The sequence below is a fragment of the Bos indicus x Bos taurus genome, chromosome 10 (assembly GCF_003369695.1).
Source record: "Bos indicus x Bos taurus breed Angus x Brahman F1 hybrid chromosome 10, Bos_hybrid_MaternalHap_v2.0, whole genome shotgun sequence".
Lineage (NCBI taxonomy): Eukaryota > Metazoa > Chordata > Mammalia > Artiodactyla > Bovidae > Bos > Bos indicus x Bos taurus.
The window spans coordinates 28,062,393-28,086,525 of record NC_040085.1 but is presented as its reverse complement, the minus strand read 5'-3'; the positions used below and the strand labels follow the sequence as shown (position 1 = coordinate 28,086,525).

Here is a 24,133-nt window from a genome sequence, read left to right as displayed (position 1 = left end):
TCTCTGTCTTTATGAAGTTCATGAAGATCTTTCTCTTCATAAAGTTCTGGTGAACTTTAAACATAAGGGCTGGGGTTTAAAGCATGATGAAAGGGAAAAACAAGTAGCTCAATGGTCAGTTACTGAAATCAACCGCAGTCTCTAAAACCAAGGAGCCTGGGGTGGAGAGCCAGTCGGCAGCCTGGCTTTTATCTGTCTTATGGCTGGCAGTGCGTTTATTTGCAAGATAGCCATCTTCAAAGGTCACCTCTTTGAAATGGACGCCTCGACAATCAAAGCTTAGGTCAGGCACTTGTACTACAAAAAAGAAAAAAACAAAACAACTATCAGAGCTTACACCACAGTAGCCTGGCCCACCCACAGGCATAAGGGAGGCTCAGCTACTTTCCCAGGCAGCCTGGCACCAGAAACCCTCCAGAGCTGAGACAGAAAGGAGGTGCCTTTAATCTGCATGACCCAGAGAGAGTGACGGGAGGACACAGTGGCAGAGGTGGGGCTGAGTCAAAGACCTGGGCTCAGGCCAGGCCCTCACCACTTCTGAAGTCACTGTGTGCCTTCCAGCAGCTCGCCTCACCTTTCTCTGTTTCTTTATCTATCAAGTAATAAAGGTAATACTCATCCCGCAGAGTTGGTGTGAGATGAGCGAACCTGTGAGGAGAGAAAGCGCTCATAAATGTGCACTGTTAGGGCTTCAACAGTGCAGTGAAGGCTTGGGCGCTACGTGACGACTGTCAGGCAGCCTAGGTATCTGTGACCTTCCAGTCACCCAGATATCATAGTGGTTTGCACTTAGTTCAGGACCTTGGTTTTCCCCAAAAGATGTCAAAGCGCTTTCCTTATCTCGACGGAGCTCTTGATTATCTCTCTGCTGAGAGGGATGGAAGCAAGATGCTATCAAGCTCTTCCTCTGCAAGTGAGCACGTGGAGGCTCGGAGATGACAGAGCTCTCCCAGGGCCGGGATCTGGGTGCAGATCCCAGGACTGCTGTTTAGGAGCTGAACTCCAGCAAGTTACCTTACCCCGGTTTCTTCATCTGTCAGATGACAGTACCACCTATCTCGTAGAGTTGACGCATGTGAAGACTCGGGACAGTGCCTGGTACCCAGGAAACACTCCATGTATGTTTAACAAAAAGAGAAACAGAGAGACAGTGAGCAAGGGAGAGAGAGTCAGGTGAGACTTAGAATGTAGTTCATCAGTTCCCATTAGATGTTTTTCCTCCAGCAGTACCAAACACTGCTCCTGGCTCTTGCGTGTTCCAACTGACACCAGCCCTGAGAGTTTCAGTGTTGGCGTTTTTGCTGTCTGTAAGTCGGTGACACAGCCCTGCTTCTTGACTGGGGATGTGTGAAACGTTTTCTTCTTTGGCTCTTGGCACCTGAGTGAAGGGCTGTTTGTTGTTTTCCTTTGCTTCAGTTGTAGTAAGAGATTCCTTACCCACCTGTGAAGTTCTCTGTTTCAAAGTCATTCCTGGGTCCTCATGCAGATTTCCCTCCAGTACCTTAGTAAACCCTGAGAAATCCTTCTGCCTTGAGGGCCTGAGGGATGGGTTGCATTTAGAACCTAGAACTGAAAAGAAATTCGGATGCCCCTGCTCCCTCTGCCATGGATGGGGACCATGCTTAGAGGAAACCATGCCCCATCTCACGGGCACGGACGGTATGACCTACCACTGTGGATCCCTCTTTCAGGTTTGGTTATAAAGAAGTATTTCATGAAAAATCATTGTCCCACTCTGGAATAACCAAAGCCTAACAGGAGCAATGGCACCCCACTCCAGTACTCTTGCCTGGAAAAGCCCATGGATGGAGGAGCCTGGTAGGCTGCAGTCCATGGGGTCGCTAAGAGTTAGACACAACTGAGCGACTTCACTTTCACTTTTCACTTTCATGCATTGGAGAAGGAAATGGCACCCCACTCCAGTGTTCTTGCCTGGAGAATCCCAGGGATGGCAGAGCCTGGTGGGCTGCTGTCTATGGGGTCGCACAGAGTCGGACACGACTGAAGCGATTTAGCAGCAACAGGAGCAAAGAGAAAAACAAAATATTGTTCCAAATCCAGCAAGAGAAGTGAGAATAGTTCACCGCTGTTACAGTGGTTAATGGATTACTAAGCATTTTTCTATATTTAATCAAAGGTAATCTAATCCTAACTACAAACAACAAAGGGGCGAAGAGGCTTTCAGAATAACTTCTATCTGATTACAAAAGGCTTTGCTCAGTTCTCTTGACTGTACACGGTGGTGCGATGATGGTTTTTGTCTGGGACTGTTCACTGCAGAGAATTATGAGCCAAGGACAGTTTCTGTGGTGAAAGCAGAGTTTGCGGTGAGCTGTGTTGTCAGCCCTGTTGTGGTACACTGGAATGAGGTTATCTAGGTGGCTGTTAGGATCAAGTCAATATTGAGAAAAACTTTCTGAAGAAGGCTGAGTTCATGGCTATCCAGTAAGTCTCAGGCCTGTGTTATTTCACTGAGTCAATGTTTGGAACATTCCCAAGTTGCTTCTTAATACCTATTCAGCCTGTCAACAAGCATGCCCCCAAAAAGGCCCAGGCAAGACTGAAGCAACACAAGTGCGCTCCAGTAAGCAAGAGGAGCGCATAGTGCGCCCTGCCCCAGATTCCTCTGTGTCGTGTCTTTGTCTTGGGTCCATCCCCTCCCGGGCTGGCTGCCTCCAGCCATCTGCGGGCAGCTCTCTGCATCCTCCTTGGGAAGCTGAGCTGGGGCCCTACTGCCATCCACTCCCCACCAGCCACATTCCTGTGGGGGGACAGTCACCCCGTGAGCCAAGTAGGCTGCATTGACAGCAGCTCACCAAGGACTCAAATGCCAGCATCTCTACCTAGCCAGATAATCCGATTTTCCCCCAGGGACTTGGAAGCTCCCTGGAGGAACAGCCACCCACCCAGGGTATTCAGTTGGCACTGTCTTCCAAAGTGGCTCTAGAATGTGCGGTCACAGCTTCGTCCCAGAGTCCCATCACGGGCCCACCCAGCGCCCACCGCAAATCTTTCCACTGCTTATCTGTTAGTGCTGGTGCAGCCTCCTCACGCCCACACCCAAGACTGTGTTCAGTTTGCAGAAGCGACAAGGACAGCTTCCCTCACTTTTCTCAGACCCCTCATTCTTGAGACCTGACGGTCCGGATGGAGGCTACAGTCCCCAAGGAAGGCCATTGGCTGGCTCAGTCGAGGCAATAGAGCTAAAAGCTCTTTTCCACTTCAGGCAATTTTGTGCGCATGGTTAGACATTTATAGATTGCAGTCGCTCATCCAAGAAATCTAGGTCATCCTTTACATAGAGCTTCATGCTTCGAAGAAGAGCCATGCCCAGGGAGGACCGTCCCTGGGGCTGACTGGTTTGGCTGAGGGAGTGGAGAGTCTGTTGCAAGAGGAGGGACAGGTGGGCCATATGGGGGCCATGAGCTCTCAGGGGACTGGGCATTTTCACCCATGCGACCACTGGCCACAGGCTCTCCAGGGTCTGGTCATCCTAGCCAGATGGTGCCCATGATAGCCCTCGTGTTGTCAGGACAAGTGGTGGGTTTAAGGGTTGGGGTCTCCAGGGAGATGTCTGTACTGCGGCTGCAGTGAGAAGGACAAGGCTGGGCTGCAGACGCAGGGCTTCTCAGGGAGAAAAAGAGAAGTGGGTGTGAGTGAGAGGCTGATTTAGCTTTGTAGCTTGGATGGCTGAACGTCATAGCCCTTCGCAGTATACCCAGTCTTCACCCTGCTCACCTTCCAACAATCCCTCAAGGAGAGGCAGGTTTCAAGGATAGAGCCCTAGGCTGGGGAGCCAGAGGGCCGATCCTGTCTGCCTCCACTCACCAGCCCTGAGACCACAGCCAACATGTGATACCTGCGTCTTCATCTTTAAAATCGTGTCCTTGGTGCCTCCTCCTCACAGAGTTGTACAGCTCACGTGCTCAGCAGAGGTGATTCTGTTTATTGAACATCAGTGCTGTGAAAACATAGCCTTGCTCTCAGGTGTTGCATTGAGGGAGAGTTCTCCAGCTTCTGGGGGTGTCAGGGGCAGCTGTGTATGCACGTGTTGTGCATGTACGTGTGTTGTGCTTGTACACGGATGGGTGTGGATATCCAGATGCTGCTGCTGCTGCTAAGTCACTTCAGTCGTGTCCGACTCTGTGCGACCCCATAGACGGCAGCCCACCAGGCTCCCCCGTCTCTGGGATTCTCCAGGCAAGAACACTGGAGTGGGTTGCCATTTCCTTCTCCAATGCATGAAAGTGAAAAGTGAAAGTCAAGTCGCTCAGTCATGTCCGACTCTTGGTGACCCCATGGACTGCAGCCCACCAGGCTCCCCCGTCCCTGGGATTCTCCAGGCAAGAGTACTGCAGTGGGGTGCCATTGCCATATCCAGATGCTAGGCAATTCGAACGCCCTCTCAACCTCCTGATCCCCAACCCTGACCCAGCAGGACAGTGAATAAATCCAAAACTCATGGGAAGCAAATACAGTCCCTTTCCTTTACAACATGCCTCCAGGTCAGCCTGTCTGGGACAGTAGTTGAGAGAAGCCTGATTAGATGAAGTCAAGGGTCAATGAGCCAGGTTTTCCTGTCCTCTGTATCCCTGGCTTTGACTGTCAGCAGCCCCACTGAGAAGACATGAGCCTGCCTGGCCCTTTCCCACTTGGGTGGGATGCTGCTTGAAGGCTTGTTGCAAAAGTGTGAAATTGCAGGTCATGGTTAAATGGAGGCCTTGTATTGTCCTACATCATGGTGTCCTCCAGCCAGTGCAAATAAGTAATTAAAAGCTACTTGTAACGAAGGTCTTCAGAGCTGCTGGACAGTGTATTGGGCCAAGGAATAGAAAATATTCCAACTAGACCTAGATTTTCTCAGTCATGTGGTCAGGGTACTCACCCTGGGTCTGGGTATGATGTACCACATTACCCCAGAGGGACCCAGAACAAGGCATGGGCAACTGGGCACTTCCCTTGTCCCAAATTCCCACTCTACGTTAAAATGCTCATCCTTGGGTGCGAGCTGTAAGCACTCCCAAGAAGTCACTGTTACAACGAAGACATCTAAAAGGGTGCTCCCGTATGTCTTGCTCTCCTCCCAGGGCCTGCAATGATAGAGATTAGCTGGTCAGTTACACCAGGCAAGCCCAGAGGGCACGAGATCAGGATTGAGGGGGACAGTGAATTTGGGAGCACTGGGAATGAGATACCCAGGTAGGAAGGAACCCAGGTCCGTGGGTGCGAGTGGCAGCCATGGCATCTAGGAGCAGCCGCACCCGGCCTGAGAGCCAACTGCCAGCATCTCCTCCCAGCTCCCCACTCTGACTTCATACTGGTGGCTTGGAATTGGCCATAGTGGGAGCATTAACACCACAGAAATGTGCAAACACTGCAAATCAGAGTCCCCCTCACCCTCCAAGGAGAGCTGCTGTTTAAACAGCGCATCCCCAACAGCAGCCACGCTGGTTAGCACACATGCCCTGTGAAGTGAGACTCCGTTCTTAGCAAATCACTTACTTTCTCTTAATTGTAGTCTTCCCCCAAATCTGGAGGGGCTGAGGACCAGAAATAAACAAAGATGAAGGTGGTACTGATACGTGTCGTAAGCTGCTCAGGTGGTAGAAGCTCTGAGCTCAAACCATGTACGTGACACCACGTTCTTCTTCACGTGCACTTCCTGCCCAGCTGCAGCTGTAGGCTCTAAAACATCAATCCCCCAAGCACACAACACACCAGTAAACCTGCTTTCAGCTTGCCAGTTTCTCTACACTCTCCAGGCAGGATCTGATGAGTATAACAGTCTTGCTGTCAAGTAGGGTTCGTTTCTTTGGAATGTTTATCGCCTTGTAGTCCATTCAGAACTCTGGGTGTGCCTGGCAGGTTCTGTGTGGAACAGCCTCTTCTGTTTCCAGACTTTCTGATCTGCATTAGCAGAAGCAGTCCTGCTCTAGCTCTAGATCCAACTCTGCCCCCCAGCTTTCTGATACAAGCTTTCCCATTACCATCTTCTGGCCTCTGGTTTCAGCACACCTGGTGTTGGCTTCCCTGGTAGCTCAGCTGGTCAAGAATCCACCTGCAATACGGGAGACCTGGGTTTGATCCCTGGGTTGGGAAGATCCCCTGGAGGAGGGCATGGAAGCCCACTCCAATATTCTTGCCTGAAGAATCTCCATGGACAGAGGAGACTGGCGGGATATAGTCCATGGGGTCGCAAAGGGTCAGATATGACTGAGCGACTAAGCCCAGCACCCTGCCCCCACACAGTGTTGACAGCTTTCTTACCCTCAGGATACCAATTTCTGACTTTCTGCCTTTGAAAGTGAACGTCGCTCAGTCATGTCTGACTCTTTGCGACCCCTTGAACTGTAGCCTGCCAAGTTCCTCAGTTGATGGAATTCTCCAGGCCAGAATACTGGAATGGGTAGCCGTTCCCTTCTCCAGGGGATTTTCCCAACCCAGGGATGAAACCCAGGTCTCCTGCATTGCAGGCAGATTCTTACCAACTGAACCACCAGGGAAGGCCAAGAATATTAGAGTGGGTAGCCTATTCCTTCTCCATGGGATCTTCTCCACCCAGGAATCGAACCAGGGTTTCCTGCATTGCAGGCAGATTTTTTACCAACTGAGCTGCCAAATCCTTTCACACTCAAAAGAGATTTCCATGGTAACCAAAACAGAGGGGAAGAAGAGACTCTGCTCTGGAGTTTCTGTGGTGTGGACATGTTCTATGTCCGTCTTGCAATGAGTCATTCCCACCTCACCCCCCAGATAAGCCTTCGCGTAAGGAAAGTCGCCCCCACCCCTCGTCAGCAAGAAGTGGGGCCTAGAATGCAGCCCTTTGCAGGTTTTTTGTTCTCACAGGAGTCTCATCACCAGGGAGAAGATAGTCACCTTGGGAGGCAAACAGCTTATTTAAGATTAAACCACAGAAAGGAAGAACGGCGTCCGCAGGCCAACCAAGAGGCAGAGGGCTGGACCAGATGGCCTCTTGAAATGTTGGGTCACCTCACTTCAGATATCAAGAGATGCTTCCCAAGTCATCACGACTAGATAGGGTTTCTTCATCCCCAGAACTTTATCACCATTCAGCATGGTCTCCACAGGTTTCACCTCTAGCATTGACCACCTGAGATGATGTTCAAGTATCTTGAGTGTGTGTCTTATCCCCCACTAGATTGTGGGCTCCTCAGGGACAAGGGTTTTCTTGTAGCTCTTCATACCTCCTTTGGTACCTAGGACCGTACCTTGCACTGAGTCAATTAATGATAAAATGTTTTTAATTGAAATAGAGTGAAAAGTTGCTCTGTAGAGTAGTTAGAGAGTTGTGTCCTGTTATTGGAAGGGCACAGGCAGGGCCTGTTACCTGTGATGCCTTTAGGGGAGGGGGTCATGCATCAGTTAGAAGGTTGAGGTGGAAGGTAGCTGAAGTCATTTCCACCCTGAGATGCTTTGATCCCATGAAGCGTGGCTGCTGCCAGCACTGAATCGAGGGATGGAAACCCCATTGTTGGCTCACAGAGAGATGACTCTCTAGAAGCCACATGGCTTTCCTGCTTGTTCTGTGGAGCAGATGGACCACAGGTCGGGTGGGCCTTCGACCAGCAGCACACACTGCTCCTCAGGTCACGTGATGGAGTACGTAAGGTTGACATTTTATGTCCCACTGAGGTTTTAACCTTTTAAAGCAGGCTTCCACTGAAGTAGAAGGAGAAGCAGATGGTAATGAGAAAATATGCACATTATGCACATTGCATATTGCACATTTCACTTATTAGAATTTTTAGTATGACACCCTGTGTTTTTCAAAAGCCTAAAGCTGCAAACAAAATTAAATTATTTGCTGAAATATTTGAATCAGCTTACAGAAGTTATACCAAACTATCAAAATAAAATCCAGAAGACTGGAAGGTGATCCCCTGGATCACCCACTTTGAGATCTGCCTTTCAGAGGGAGGCTCTTCCCCTCGAGAAGGAAGAAGCGCTGCTCTCTGAGATGAGGGCAGGAGACGAGTGCCTCCTTGATGCAGTCATACAGATGCTGAAGGTCGCATCAGGGAGAGGCAGTGGTGGGAATGAGGGCAAATGCACACACCAGGACGTTCTCCTGTGGAAAAGGGGGCACCGAGGAGCGGGGTGTGGACTGAGATGCCGAGATGCACCTGCCCTCCTCTGTCTCTGCCTCCCTTTGCTGGGTGAGTCACTCCCTCCCAGCCTTACCATTTGCCAGCCGCCCTCCCCCAGAACATGCCCCCGCCCTCTCCCAAAGTGTGGAGGGCGGGGGCATCACAGAACCCTGGGGAAGAGGGGAGTGCAAGGTAAGTGGAGAGTGACTGTGACTGTGAGTCTTAGGCACGGCACCCTTCTTATTTTAAAGGCAACTTGAATGATCAGAGTCCATCCACCAAGACATATAGGAGAGTTTTTCAGAAATCATCAGATGCAAAAAGCTGTCCTTTCAAATGTGCATTAATTGGTTCCAGTCCAATATGCCAGTGGCATCTGTTAGTCTTGTAGCCCTCAGGACTGGAAGAGATCATAAAGCTTATCTACTTTAGCCGTTTCCCCTTTTTCATACTTGAATTCCCTCTTCTGACAAATGGCTATGCAGTGTCATGGAGAGCTGGGGATCTGGAATCAAACCAACCAGCAGCCAGATCCTAGCTCCTCCACCCATTGTCTCTTTGACCCAGACAGAACAAAGGAACTCATCTCTCTGTGTGTTGATTTTCTCAGCTATAAATTATAAGCAGGACCAACACCATTAGAAGTGTTGTGTGAATTAGAAGTAAAATTGTTAAAGTACTTAGCAGAGTCTCCAGTATTGAGTAGGACTTCAGGGCTCAAACAGTAAAGTATCTGCCTGTGATGCAGGAGACCCAGGATCGATCTCTGGGTCAGGAAGATCCCCTGGAGAAGGAAATAGCAACTCACTCCGGTATTCTTGTCTGGAGAATTCCATGAACAGAGAAGCCTGGCAGGCTACAGTGCATACAGTCCATGGTGTCACAAAGAGCTGGACACAAGTGAGTGACTAACACTTTTACTTTCATTTCAGTAAATAGCAGCTGCTAAGCCAGATACAATGATGTGGTTGGATGTCCTGGCCCGCCTCCTCTTGAAAGCGTCTGTGATGGGAATGGCTCCGCTGTTGGGCGGGCTTCAGGATTAGGATTTTTTCTACCGTGTGTTGTGCCCAGGTCTCTTTCCTGTCATTTTTCTCTATTCATCCTCTCTGGTTCCACGGTTTGTGGCCCTACAGAAGAAGTCTAAACCTCCTCCTACACATAGCATTACAAACATTTGAAGATAATTTTAATATCGCTCCTGAATCTTCTCCATAATAAGCCTATCTGGGTCCCTGAATCTTTCTATGTGTGACTTGGTTTTGATCTCACTCAGGACACGTCTAAGCCCCTTTCCCTAATACGTGAGAGTCCTTGGAAAGATGCTTGGCGGCCACAAAGAACAGTTGAGAGAACCGGTTTTAGGTTCCGTCCACACTGAGTGCGTCTGCGATTGTGCCCGTGCCTCCTGTGAACATTCTGACACACGCCCTACAAATACGTTTCAGATCCTCCCGCTCTGTGCCATGACGTATGGGGTAGGAACACCCTGCTTCTGTGAGGAGAGGTGCATTGTAACAGCTCTGTTGTCAGATGCCGAATTGAAAACTTGCATCCCATAATTGTGGCAGAGTGGATTGTTGTCCCATCCTCCAGTTTTTTGCCTTCTCCATATCAGTGATCTTTTCCACCTGACTTTGAGGTTCCTGCCCTTTGCCTTGAGGTTCAGCCGTGACTTTCTTTGACCAAAAGAATAAAGGGGAAGTGACAGCATGCCCGTTCCAAGGCTAGGATAAGAGGCCTTGGACAGTTCCAGTTACCCTACAGCGCCCTGCCATCACCATGAAAACACACCATGGCTAGCCCACTGGTCCAGGGAAGCCGGGGGCCTGTAGGGGAGGAGCCCCAGCGAAGCCCAGCCGATATCAGCCAGCCCCTAGCCAGCTTACAGACGCTTGAGAAAATAAAATATCACTGTTTTCAGTCACGGAATTTTGGGATGTTTTGTTTTACAGAATTTTTGTGGCAGGAGATATATATTACAGAAATTATGTGGGCCAGAAAACAGAGAGTTAGCCGTACTAGCCCTCTCTCACCAGAGGGTAAGTTTAGAACAAGTAATGAAAGATTTACAAAACTGTAACAGGCTAGATTAAATACTTCTTAAAAATGATTTATCGAATTATAACTTTGTTAATTGTAACTTTATAAGTTGTGGCCAAGAAGAAAATAAGTGTGTATATTATATATCATTGGGGATTCCCAGGTGGCTCAGTGGTAAAGAATTCTGCCTGCTAAGCAGGAGAAGCAGGCTGGATCTCTGGGTTTGGTGTATTCCCTGAAGAAGGAAATGGCAACCCACTCCAGTATTCTTGCCTGGGAAATCCCATGGACAGAGGAGCCTGGCAGCAGACTACAGTCCTTTGGTTTGCAAAAAAGTTGAACACAACTTAGCAATTGAATAACAACAACAATTAAATATTAATGAAATAGCTAATGAAACAAGCAAACACAATATCCAAAGAAACATGAAAAGTTAAGGGGTCTTCTTTTTGGTATGCTGCTGCTGCTGCTGCTGCTGCTAAGTCGCTTCAGTCGTGTCCGACTCTGTGCGACCCCATAGATGGAAGCACACCAGATTCCCCCGTCCCTGGGATTTTCCAGGCAAGAACACTGGAGTCGGTTGCCATTTTCTTCTCCAATGCGTGAAAGTGAAAAGTGAAAGGGAAGTCGCTCAGTCGTGTCCGACTCTTAGTGATCCCATGGACTGCAGCCCACCAGGCTCCTCCATCCATGGGATTTTCCAGGCAAGAGTACTGGAGTGGGGTGCCATTGCCTTCTCCGCCTACTTGGTATAGTTCACTCATTTACTCTGTAAATGTTTAATGAGTAACTGCATGTATCAGCACTGTTCTGGACCCTAGAGATATGGTTGTGAAAAAAACAGACAAGGTCAGATCTCACGAAGCTTATATTCTAGTGGAGACTCAGAAAATGAAAATTAAACACATAAAAAAGATAACTTCAGATCATTGGTAAGTGCTATGAAGAAACTCGGGCAGGATCATGGCTACAGAGGTAGTTTAAGGATCACCATTCTGAGGATGTGACATTGAAACTGAGACATAAATGACGTGAATGGGCCAAGGGAAGAAAGGCCACATTCAAGGAAAGAACACATGCAAAGTAGGAATAAGCTTGGAGCGTTTGAGGTATAGACAGGAGTATGGAGAAGAGTAATATGATGTGAAATGAAATGGAAGACTAAAAGGAACCAGAATGGGGAGAGCTCTGTGGGCTGCAGCTGGGAGTTGGTGCTTTATTGCAAGGGTAATGGGCTCCATTGAAGCATATTAAGTACATTTGTGGGTTTTAGGAGCTCACTCCTGGCTGCTTCGTGGAAAACAGATGGCAGGTAGGTGGATAAGAGTGAAAACAGGGAGGTCAAGTAGGTCTCTATGGTGATGATTACAACTAGAATGGTGGCAAGGATGGGGGAACATGGAGAGATTTGAGACCTATTTTGAAAGTAGAATCAAGGCTCACTAATGGATTGGATATGAGGGAAAATGAGAAATAAAGGGTGACCCCTCGGTTTTCTGTTTGGGTAAGTGAAAGGATGGTTGTGGTGCCATTTCTTGAGGAAAAATGGAGGAGAAGTGAACTGGGGAAGGGAGAGGTCAAGAATTTTGCTTGGATGAGTTAAGTCTGAAATTAGACATCTATATGGATTCACCAAGTAAGGCTGAAGATGTCTGTTGGGCAGTCACAAGCATATCAGTGGTATTTTATCCCAAAGGACTATAGATGAATTTCCCTGCCTAGAAGAAATAAATTAATTTTTTTAAGTTAAAACTTAAGTTTTAACTTTTAAAAATTGTTAGAAAAGAAAAAGAAGTGGGAGGACTGAGCCACAGCATGGTGACATTTAAGAGCTCAGCAAAGGAATAGGAGACAGAACAAGAGCCACAGAGAGAAGCTGAGAGAGTGTGATGCTGAGGAAGCCAAGAGGAGAAAGTGTTCCAGGAAGGAGGACAGAGTTGTCAGCTTGGGTTGGGTTGGATTGAATGCAACTTGAGTCATAAAGTAAGATGAGGACAGAGGAATGAACTCTTGGATCTAGCAATATGGACCTGATCAGTGACCCTGAAAATAAAAGATTTAGTGGGATAATGGAAGTAGAAGTCAAAAATGGAATGGTTGAAAGGGGATGGGAGATGAGAAATAGATGACAGTGAAGTTTTACTGAAAGGGGGAGCAAAATTGAGAGATGGCTAGAGAGGACAGGGTTTCAGGTTTTGCTTTATTTCATTTTGTTTTAAATAGGAGGTTCTGGTGCATATTTAAATGCCAATGGAAGTAAACCAGGAGAGAGAAAAGTTGATATTGGAGGAGAGAAAGTGGACAAAGATGGTGTCACTGTCCTTAAGAAAAAGATCCTCAGAGCTCAGTGGAGGCATTGGCTTCTGAAGTGCTTTCCATGGTAACAGAGGAAGGCAAGAAGTAAGAGTAACAGAATTCAGGTGAACTGGTGCATTTGGTGAGGGGAAGGGGAGTGATCTCGTCAGGGTTCCTTACGTTTTCGCAAGTAGTTAATGAACTATGTAGTCATTGTAGTCAATGAACTATGACTTTAGATCATCATTTGAGGATGAGCCAGGACTTCTGAATTCTGAGCCCAGATGGACTGTGTCCTTCATTTACAATTTGGTACACTTAGAAAGAATGAAAGTGTCAACCCCTTTTGTATAATGTGCTTTAAAGAGCAAAAAATGATTAAAAAAAAAAAACAATTCATGTATATTCTTTACTTTGATATTTTCCACTGAATCATTAAAGTTCCCAAGAGGGAACAGAATTCACATGATTTAAGTGAAGACACTTTAATGAAGGGCCACTACTTACAGAGAGTGGAGTTGAGATACTGTACCCAGATTCCCAGAGACTGTCAACAGCCAAAGGTTGCTACCATCCTTAGAACTAAAGTCAAGGGAGAATACAGTTTTAGATCCCAGTGAGAGCTGGAGCCCTGAAAGAGGGGCCAAGCACTATAATCATTTATTGAAGAGACCTGTAGCAGCTGTCAGGAAAGTGGTACCAAAGCAGAGAGGGAAGGAGAAAAATATCCTGACTTCCCTCTCCTCCCATCTCTCGCTGATGCTTCCCAATGGCTGAACCCAACTATCAATTAACTGGCAAGGGAACCTGGTGATGCAGTCCATGGTGAAGGACAGAGAATAGATGTCTGTGAACAACCAGCCCCTAACACTTCCTGCCACAGGTGTTAAAGATTTTGAAAACCACTCTTGGGGGAATCTTTATACCCAGTGCCAGTGTATGGAAAAAATATTGTTATCTGGTACCAGTGGGATTTGGAAACCCAATTAAGAAGCTAACCATGCTCTTTGATACAAATCATCATAGGTACTTGTAAACCCACCCATAATCTCCCAAGGTCACATTTGCCCATAGTCTTCCTCCTTTATGCCCATCTAGAGACGCGTTGCCCGTGAAACTAGGGAGACTTGCATTTTAGGTCCCCTCACTGGCATGAGCCCTTCCAAGATCATGGGCCAGCCCTAGAAATGTATTCATATGCTCATATGTTTTTGTGCAGCTTATAAAAGCAAGGTATTTTAACTGTGATCTATTAAGACTGTAACTCGTTTCACTGGGATCCCTCCCCCCACCATATGCCCTTTGGGAGCCACAAAACCTGGATCTGCTTCTGCTTTCAGCAGACTCACGTGTACCTATGCAAATGGTACCACTTCCCCACGATTCTACCACCTTCTGGCGGGGTGATTAATGAGCATCAAAACAGGCATTTGGGGAAGGGGAGTATGCAGCAGGAGGATAAGAAAAGCCAAGAAGGGAGGGATGTGCAGTGCCGAAGGCCACGGAGGAGGCGCTGCAGAGCCTGCACTCTGGTCTCCCCCACGAGTGATGGGAGTTGGCAGGTGTCCTGTCAGGTAACTAATTCCTCCCTGTGGCCTTGCTCAGATGCTGCTCTTTGTGTTTTCAGATGCAGACGGAAACCTGTGTCGAAGTAACCAACTGTTGCAAGTCATGCTGACCATGCACCGAATTCTCATTTCCTCTGCTGAACTGCTCCAAAAAGTTATCACTCTATATCCTTTAGCCCAGTGCCTGGTGGCAATCCACAAATAGGATTGATTCAGAAGCATCTTGAAATGTGAATGATGCTTTCATTTTGGTTGTTTTGGCATAACCCTGAGTGGTTAATGGGTTCATGCGTCCTTTCAGGGAATGGCATGCGTGTCTGGGGATATGTGTTGTGTGTGTATATGTGTCTTCTGTTGGAAAAGGCAGTGTTATTGATGCTGATGTTTCTGGGAAGAGGTCAAAGAGATTAACATGCAGACACGGTCTTCTTCGTTCGCTCTTGCTAGTGAAAAATACTTTTCCTGAAGATTAATCAAAATTCATATTCATCGCATGCAAATTGACAAGGGTGCTGCATTCTGGCTTTCCTGTCTAATTCTTCAACCTTCCCAGGTTTTGAAGAGAGCTTCCTGACCCCAGGGCAGCTGGTGCCTTTCTGCTTTAGACTGAGGCACTGGCTGCGCCAAGCAAACCCTGCTGGATTCTGACCTTCTTTGGGCTGTAAATTGAGTGGGGTGGGGAAAACGACTGCTTTCTCTCTCTCTGATGCCTGATGACACCGTGGGCTGTAGGTGAGGTGAGACTGTTTAGCACCTTGAAGCCCAGGTCCTGGGCACTGAGTCATGCTATAGAGCTCTTCTAATCCTTTAGCACTCTCCCCAGCCCTCCCTTTTCATCTCATGGCACTCAGCAAAAGCATAAAAGCCATCAGGACTGAATCTATTCCCTAAGCCTGCTTATAAACCTCTCAGAGAAGGTGTTTTCAGTGGCATTTCAGTGGCCTTCAAAGGAGTCCATATAATGAGAGGTACAGGTAATAGATGGATGTCTAATCTACAGAGCGTTCTAAAACCATACTACAACTCCATGTACCAGCAGTTCTCAATAGTGTCAGTAATTAAATACTCAAAGAAAAAACTGTTCTCCAAGGACTAATTTGTGGCCCCCTCTGTGGACCCAGAGTCCTCCTCCCTGCTATTCTCCCTTCCACTTTCGCAGATTCTTTCTCTATATTTTATCTTCCCTCTTTCCTGTCCTTTTAAACCCTGCATCTTCAGTGGCACCTGCCCCTCAGTCTAAAACTCATTCACATCTCCCTAACCTAAAAATAAACTCTCAACCCTGCCTCCCCTTCATTCCATTGTTAGGGTCAGAAATGTGATGCACAAACTTCTTAAAATAGTCCACACTCACTATCTCTCATCTCTCAACTCCCACTTACTCCTTCACCCGACTGTGGCCTCCACCCCTGTACTCAGACTTTCCTCTGATGTCACCAGTGACCTCCTGGTTGTCAAGCCCAGTAGCTTATTTTCCATCCTTGTTTATAGCGACCTCCCTGTAGAGACATTGTTGACAGCACCCCACCTCTCCAAACTCCTTCCAGGGCTCTGGACTGCACCTTCCTGGGTCTCCCTTCTCCTGGGACACCCGCCTCCAGCTTTCCATCCAGCCTTTTCTTTGAGAACCTCTTCAAAATGAGATAGCATTCTGGTTTTCTTCTCTCTATACTTTCCCTGGGTGATTTATCACCAGGATTTCCACCACCATTCTTCTGATGACCTTCAAGTCCATATTTCTCTAACCAACTCAAACCATTTTTTAAAAAAAATGTTGGGACTGCTTTGTCCTATGACACTTCAGTCTTAATATACTCAAAACTTAACTCGCCACCTCCACTACTACCCCGTTAGTTCTGCTTTGACACCTGGATTTTCATTTTCAATTTCAGTCCATGGTGCCGTTGCCCCTCTGATGTCCTGAAGCAGCAACATCAAAGCCCTCACAATCCTCTCTGCCTTTCACCTCCCACGGAGCCAGTCACCCAATCCCAGGGTTCCTGCTTCAGAAATGACTCTTAGCTCTTTTCTCCTCTCCATTCCCATGCCTCCACCTTCCTTTGGGCCCCAGAGTCTCTCTCCTCGGCCTCTGTCCCATGCGGGGCCGCTCATCTGCACAGCCACCTCCTCCTTTATCATCCAGCCCTGCAGTTACTTTCCTAGGAAGCAAATGAGATCTTGCTTCGGAGCCTCTGCAGATAGAGGGGGATGGTAGACCCTCAGCCTACCCAGTGTGCCCTGCCTGCTCCGTCCTCAGCTCTCTCAGAAACCCTCTCTCTTCCATGCCAAACTTCTCAATACCCCAGACTTGAGTGGGTCCTTTTTATTGTTCGTTAAGAAAGCTTGGATCATTTCCTGTTGTTTCCTGTTTTTCCACAGTTGAGACAGAAAAATTTAACAACATGCTTTGAATAGTTTGGATGCCTGTAAGGTACAGTCGGAACTGTCCTGGTACTTTCTTGCCACAGCACTGCCTGTGAAGATGTGGCACCTGAAGCTTCCAGCGAACAATGACGGTTGCCCCCGCAGACGCCTGAGCCTCAGTCCTGGCCTGCAGATGCTGCTGCTTGCTTCCTCTCCTCAAGTGAGAAGCAGTGCCTGCCTCGCTCAGGTGGCCCCACTGTGGCACGCTCTTTGTGACCTTGGGGGCTCTGCCCTCCTGAGTGATGTTCTGTGTGCCCACAGGCTTGGCCCTCAGATGAAGACCGACGGGCTTCACAGATCCTGCTGCAGTGTAGCCGGCACTGAGCACAGGGGAACAGACGGGTGAAGAGAAGGATGGGGGCAACCAGGAGGAAGACAGACTCCACGATAAGAGGCACCGCGTTGATTTGTGTCCACCCAATTGCTTTAGAAGAAAAGTGGGTCTTTTTGTGTGCCTTACTCATTCATAAGGAAGAAGTTAAAAATTTCAACTACTAGACCAAATAATAAAAATACAGACTCTAGAACATTTTTCGCTTGAATATGCCTTATGCTTGACTCTCTTTGCACTGAAGGGATGAATAACGTGTCATAAAGAAATATAAAATCATCTCATTCTCATTCCTCCCTTTTGTGCCCAAAGAAAGGCAAGGATCGGAAGCATTCACTTCAGGAAATTTACCTGGGCTTATTTTTTATATTGATTACCTTTGTTGATGTGTGTATGTGTGTGTGGTTTTATGTTTCGTGTTTCTCTTTGGTTTTCATGCCCTTAAGGATAGATTTTATAAACAGTAAGTCTATCAAAAGTTAGGTTTTTTAAGTTAAACTCCTTTTATGAAAAGTACAAATTTCACAGTCATAGTTTTTCTTTAGGGGTTCAAGTTTAGCTTGCAAATCTTGTTCTTTCCATAGGTCTAGAGTGTCCCTCTAAGCACTTGTAAGGGACCTTTAAAAATGTTTGTTTAATTAAAATAATGCCAATTAATTAAATACTTGTAATGGTTTTAAACTGCAAGTTGGATTTTATTTTTTATCCCAGGTTTTTTTTTGAGATAAAGTTGACTTAAAGCACTATAAAACTTTAAGGTTTAAAGCATGATTCATAAGTTTAGTGAATATTTATCATCTTATATAGATACAAAATTGAAAATAGATGAAAGTTTTATTGTGATGATAACTTAAGAGTTTATCCTCTTAGCAACTTTCACATATACTGTAGAGCAGTGTTAATTATGTTTATCATGTTGTACATTACATCTCTAGTACTTATTTGTCTTATAACTGGAAGTTTGTACCTTTTGAGTGCCTTCATACATTCCCCCCTTTTTCCACCGCCTACCTCTGGTAACCACAAATCTGATTTCTTTTTCTTTGTTTATTTGTTTTTGAAGTATCATTGACCTATGACGTTATGTTAGTTCCTGTCATGTAACAGTGATTTGATATGGCTCAGATGGTGAAGTGCCCACCTGCAATGCAGGAGATGCGAGTTTGCTTCCCGGGTCAGGAAGATCCCCTGGAGAAGAGAATGGCAACCTACTCCAGTATTCTTGCCTTGAGAATTCCATGGACAGAGGAGCCTTGCAGGCTATAGTCCCTGGAGTCAAAGAGTCGGATACGATGCAACTAACACACACACGTACATTTCAAAATGATCACCACAATGAGTCTAGTTATGACATGTCATCATACAAAGATACTATATAATTATCGACCGTATTCCCCATACAGTGCATTTCATACCCATGACTCATTTATTTTCACAAACAAAAGTTTGTACCTCTTAATCTCCTTCACTTATTTCTTTCCTCCTCTCTGGCAAACACCCGTTTGTTCTCTGTACAAATAACTCTTTTTTCATTATATTCATTTGTTTAGTGTTTTTAGATCCATGTATAAATGAAGTACAGTATTTTTCTTTCTCTGACTGTTTTCACTTAGTGTGTACCCTCTGGGTCCATCCATGTTGTTGCAAATGGCAAAATTTTGTCCTTTTTTATGGCTGGGTAATATTCCACTGTGTGTTTGTGTACACCAAGTATTTATTCATTCGTCTCTTGATGAACACTTAGTTTACTTCCACACCTTTGCTATTGTAAATAATGCTTCACTGAACATCGCGCTCCATATATCTCTTCTCATTAATGTTTTTGTTCTCTTCAGATAAATACCCAGGAGTTCTATTTTTAATTTTTTAAGGAACCTATTTACTATTTTCCATAGTGGCTGCACCAATTTATATTCTTACTAGCAGTGCGCAAGGGTTTCGTTTTCTCCACATCTTCACCAACACTTGTCATTTGTTGTCTTTTTTATAATAGCCATTCTAACAGGTATGAGTTGACCTCTTTGTGGTTTTGATTTGCATTTTCCTGATAATTAATGATGTTGAGCATCTTTTCATGTGCTTGTTGGTCATTTGTATGTCTTCTTAGAAAAATGTCTATTCAGATCCTCTGCCTGTTTTTTAACCAGTTTTTTTTTTTTTTATGTTGTATGAGTTATTTGTATATTTTGGGTATTAAGCCTTTATTGGACATACTGTTTGCAAATATTTCCATCATTTAGTAGGTGGCCTTTTCTTTTTTGTTGATAGTTTCCTTCATTTTGCAAAAGCTTTTTAGTTTGATATAATCCCACTTGTTTATTTTTGCTTTTGTTTTCCTTGCCTGAGGAGACATATCCAAAGAGCATACTTCCTATGTTTTCCTCTATAGGTTCTATCGTTTTGGGGCCTTTACGTTCTTAATCAGTTTTGAATTTATTTTTGTGCGTGGTGTGACTGCATAGTGGTTTGATTCTTTTGCATGGAGCTGTCCAGTTTCCCCAGTAACATCTATTGAAGAGACTGTCTTTTCTCCATTGTATATTCCTGCCTCCTTTGTTTTAGATTAATTGACTGTAAGTTTCAAAGTTGTTTTCTGGGTTCTCTCTTCTGTTCCATTGATCTAGACGTTTGTTTTTATACCAACACTATACCGTTTTGATGGCTGTAGCTTTGTAGTTTGTCTGAAGTCAGGGAGCATGATAACTCCACCTGTGCTGTTCTTTCTCAAGATTGTTCGGGTTGTTCAGGATCTCTTGTGTTTCCATAGAAATTTTAGAATCATTTTAATTCTGTGAAAAATGCCATTTGTATTTTGATAAGGATTACATTGAATCTATAGACTGATGGGTAGTATGGTCATCATAACAACATTCTTCTAATCCGTGAACATAAGTATCCCTTTCCATCTGTTCTGTCATCTTCAATTTTTTTCATCAGTGTCTTAAAGTTTTCTGAATATGAGTCTTTTACCTCTATAGTTAGATTTATTCCTATATATTTTATTCATTTTTGATGTGATTGTAAATGATAGTTTTCTTAATTTCTCTTTCTGATAGTTCCTTGTTAGTATATAGAAATTCAACAGATTTCAATAATTTTGTACCCTGCACCTTTACCAAATTTATTGATGAGCTTTAGTAGTTTTTGGTGGCATCTTTAGGCTTTTCTATGTATAGTATTATGCCATCTTCAAACAGTGACAGTTTTAAATTCTTCCTTTCCAAGTTGGATTTCTTTAATTTCTTCTTACTGTCTGATTGCTGTGGCTGGATTCTAATACCATGTTAAATAAAAGTGGTGAGAGTGAGCATCTTTTGTCTTGTTCCTGATCTTAGAGGAAGTGCTTTAAAGCCATTGAGTATGATATTAGCCATGCACTTGTCATATATGGCATATATGTTGAGGTATGTTCCTCCATTACTCACACTGTGGAGAGTTCTATCATAAAAGGATGTTGAATTTTCTCAGATATTTTTTCTGCATCTATTGAAATGATCATATGATTTTTATTCTTCAATTTGTCAACTGACTGATTTGTGGAGACTGAATTGTCCTTGCACCCACTGGATAAATTCAAATTAATCATCATATATAATTCTTTTAATATATGGTTGAATTTGATTTTCTAATGTTTGTTGAGGATTTTTTCATCTGTGTTCATATTTTTATCAGTGATGTTGGCCTGTAATTTTCTTTTTATGTCAACTTTTTGTCTGATTTTGGTATCAGGGTGGTGCTGGTCTCATAGAATGAGTTAGGAAGTATTCCTTCCTCTGGAACTTTTTAGAATATTTGAGAAGGATAGGTGTTCACTCTTTTCTAAATATTTGGTAGAATTCACCTGTAAAGCCATCTGGTTCTGAACTTTTGTTCATTGTATTGTTTTAAATTGCTGATTCAGTTTTGTTATTGGTAATTGGTCTGCTCATATTTTCTATTTCTTCTTGATTCTGTCCTGGGAAATTGTATATTTCTAGGAATTTGTACATTTCTTCTAAGTTGTCAAATTTATTGTCATATAGTTGTAATCTCTTATGATCTTTTGCATTTTACTGGTACTCGTTGTAACTTCTTTTTCATCTCTGATTTTATTGATTTGGGCCCTCTCCATTTTTTTTAAGTCTAGAAAGGTTTACCAGTTTTATCTTTGAAAAAAAAACAAAAAACCAGCTCTTAGTTTCATTGATCTTTCCTATTGTTTTTAGTCTCTATTTCATTTATTTCTGCTGATCTTTATAATTTCTTTCCTTCTACTAACTGGGTTGTGTTTGTTTTTCTCTTGTTCCTTTAGATTTAAGGTTAGGTAATTTATTTGAGATTTTTGTTTGTTTCCTAAGATGAGCTTGTGTCACTATAAACTTCCTTCTGGGAACTGCTTTTGCTGCATCCCATAGATTTTGTGGTTTTGTTTCCATTTGTCTCCAGGTATTTTTTTATTTGTTCCTTGATTTCTTCAGTGATCCATTGGTTGTATAGTAGCATATTATTTAGTCTCCACACATTTGTGATTTTTGAGTCTTTTTTTTATAGCTGATTTCTAATCTTACAGTATTGTGGTCAGAAAAAATACTGGGTTATGATTTCAGTTTTCTTAAATTTACTGAGATTCATTTTGTGGCCTAGCCTGTGATGCATCCTGGAGAATGTTCCGTTTGCATTTGAAAAATGTATGTATTCTGCTGCTTTTGGATGGAATGTTCTCTATATATCTTAGCACATCTAGGCTAATGTTTCACTTAAGGCCAGTGTTTCCTTACTGATTTTTTTGTTGGATGATGTTCATTGAAATAAGGGTGTTAAAATCCCCTATTACTATTGTTTTATTGTCAATTTCTTGCTTTATGTCTGTTAACATTTTCTGTGTATGTTTAGGTGCTCTTATGTTTGGTGCATATATGTTTACAATTATATCCTCTTCTTGGATTGACCCCTTGGTTACTCTGTAATGTCCTCCTGTATCTTGTTACAGTCTTTGTTTTAAAGTCTGATATAAGAATCACTGCCATGGCTTTCTTTCAATTTCCATTTGCATGGAATACCTTTTTTCATCCCCTTACTTTCAGTCTGATTCCAAAGTGCATCTCTTGTAGGCAGCACATATGTGGATCTTGCTTTTGTATTCATTCAGCTACTCTGTGTCTTTTGTTTGAAACATTTATTCCATTTACATTTAAAGTAATTATTGATAGGTATATACATATATAACTATGAATTTTATATTTTATAGTTTTAAAACTATTTCAAGGACCTTTTTGAATTCTAAATAGGCTTGTAACTTCAATAGATTAAAATTATAAACAGTAAAGCTGACATCTTAGGTGTTTCAAAGCTATGCATAAACTTAGTAAGGTTTGAATTTAAAATTTAAGAGTAAAGCCTTAATTGTATATTCCAAATTGAAGTTTCACAGCTATCATTCTAATATGCTCTTAAATACTACGGGTATGTAAGATTTCAAAATACACAGACTCCTTCCTAATTAAAAAAAAAAAAGTAATAAGCTTTGGACTGTTTTACTTTACTGTATCTACATCTGTGTTTTCCAAGGGTTAAAACATGCATACCCAGTGAATGAAGACTGCTCAGCCCTGGTTAATTGAGACATCTGCTGGCTGCTCAGTAGAGTCCTCTCAGGGACCTGCTGGAATTCACAGAGTTCTGGGTGGTTTTTAAGAGAAAGAGGGCAGTGGCGTGTATAGCACACAGCCTGCATAGTATTCCTCAGTATGTTGATAGAACAGAGTACAACCACACAGCTTCATCACTGGCCTGGATTTTGCATTTCTTTGACCTTTGCAATAAATGTATATTCTTTCCATATATCGCTAGAGACATGTGAACTTGGTGGACTGTTGCTGTTCTTTCATGTTCTTAGGATGGCATCATTCTCATAGAATATTCCCAGTGATATTAATCCTTCACATGCTCTCCAACTGTATTTCGGTCATTCACATAACTTTTTCTGACTTGCTATTACAACCTGTAAGATCAGTCTACTGACACCCGCTATGCATATATTATCATTTTCCTATTATTGCTTGAATTTTCATTATATCTGAATATTTATTCCTTCTTTTTTTTCTTATTCACTGCATAGGGTGTTTTTTGTTTTAAATCAGTTGCTGGAAAGAAAAGAAGGGGCTCTTCTTTTTAGCTTGTTTTCTCTGGCAGACTAGACTCCTAGTCTTGGATGTGGGCAGAGGCACCTCTTCACTTCTTACAGATCATCTTGCTGGGGCCTTGCTGTGCTGGTGACTTCCTCCTTCTGTAGAGGAGATGCTATGGCATTCTTCCATAAGCCACTTCAGCATGGGCTAGATAAAGTCACAACCTTTGCCCTTCTAGGTGATGATAAGCATACAGCTACACACATCAAGTTGGTTTTATCCTAGGTCCAGAGACGTAAGAAAACATTTTAATTAAAAGAAAATTTTAGGAGGGCTGGGGAAGGGCAGTTTTAGCAAATCTTCCAAAGATAAGAAGTTGCTTGGTTTTTATAACAGAGGCTTGCATTTCCCTTAACCACAGCCCTACCTATAAGGATGCCTTGGCAAAGAATTCACCAGGGCTTTGCCTGAAGATCTGCTATTTTGTAAGGTAACATTTCTGCATACATTTGGGACTTTGTGGGGAGGGTGAAATGAAAGAGCCACATGTTGTGCCTAAATCTTTTGTCATGGCTTCTCAGATTATGATTCACTTTAGCATAGCATAGCATTTGATATGGGCAGGTGTGGGGGCCCACAGATGATTGTCAGTGGGTGGTTTTCTTCTCTTCCCCCTACCCCAACTCCAGCTCCTTATATTCTGTACAGAGAAATATATAGTCTTTATTTCCAGGGATACAGGACAAATCAGCCCGTCTTTTTCTGAGTCCTTCTTGTGGGAAGAACCTACCAAAATATGAGTCCTTGGCTTCAGTTTTGGCTTATGTTTTGTGATTCCCACCATGTAGGTACTGGATAACAGAATTCTGGATCATGTTTAAGATGGATACCAGCCTGGCAAGCACCATGGAGGAGTTTCAGGAACTGGTGAAAGCAAATGGCGAGGAGCTCCACTGCCGCCTGATCGACACAACGCAAATGTGAGTATCCTATCTTTCGAAACCACCTCCCTCCTGTGATATAACCCAGGCTGCTCAGCAAGGCTCTGTGTCCTGCTGTGACCCAAGAAGGCTTCAGGCAGGTTCAGTGGCTTTACCAAAGAGAAAAGCCTGCCAGGTACCAGGAAAGCAGAGAAGTCCCTGGTGATAATGCTGTATGTGGCTTATATCTGACAGCAGGAAAAAAAAGTCTCAGTGAAAAAGAAATCAGGTAGCAAGACGCTGATTAAAATTTATACAAATCCTAAGAAACTGAAAG

General features: G+C 44.2%; 1 protein-coding gene across 2 annotated transcripts in view; it reads left to right on the top strand.

Moving 5' to 3' along the window:
* Positions 1–24,133, top strand: part of RASGRP1 (RAS guanyl releasing protein 1) — an 81,015-nt gene that overhangs the window by 28,345 nt on the left and 28,537 nt on the right. For both annotated transcript variants that reach the window (XM_027553494.1, XM_027553495.1), the window contains exons 3-5: positions 14,074–14,179; positions 23,304–23,366; positions 23,725–23,856. In XM_027553494.1, the coding sequence (XP_027409295.1) occupies positions 14,074–14,179; positions 23,304–23,366; positions 23,725–23,856 (301 nt within the window). The remainder of the gene's footprint in view (positions 1–14,073; positions 14,180–23,303; positions 23,367–23,724; positions 23,857–24,133) is intronic.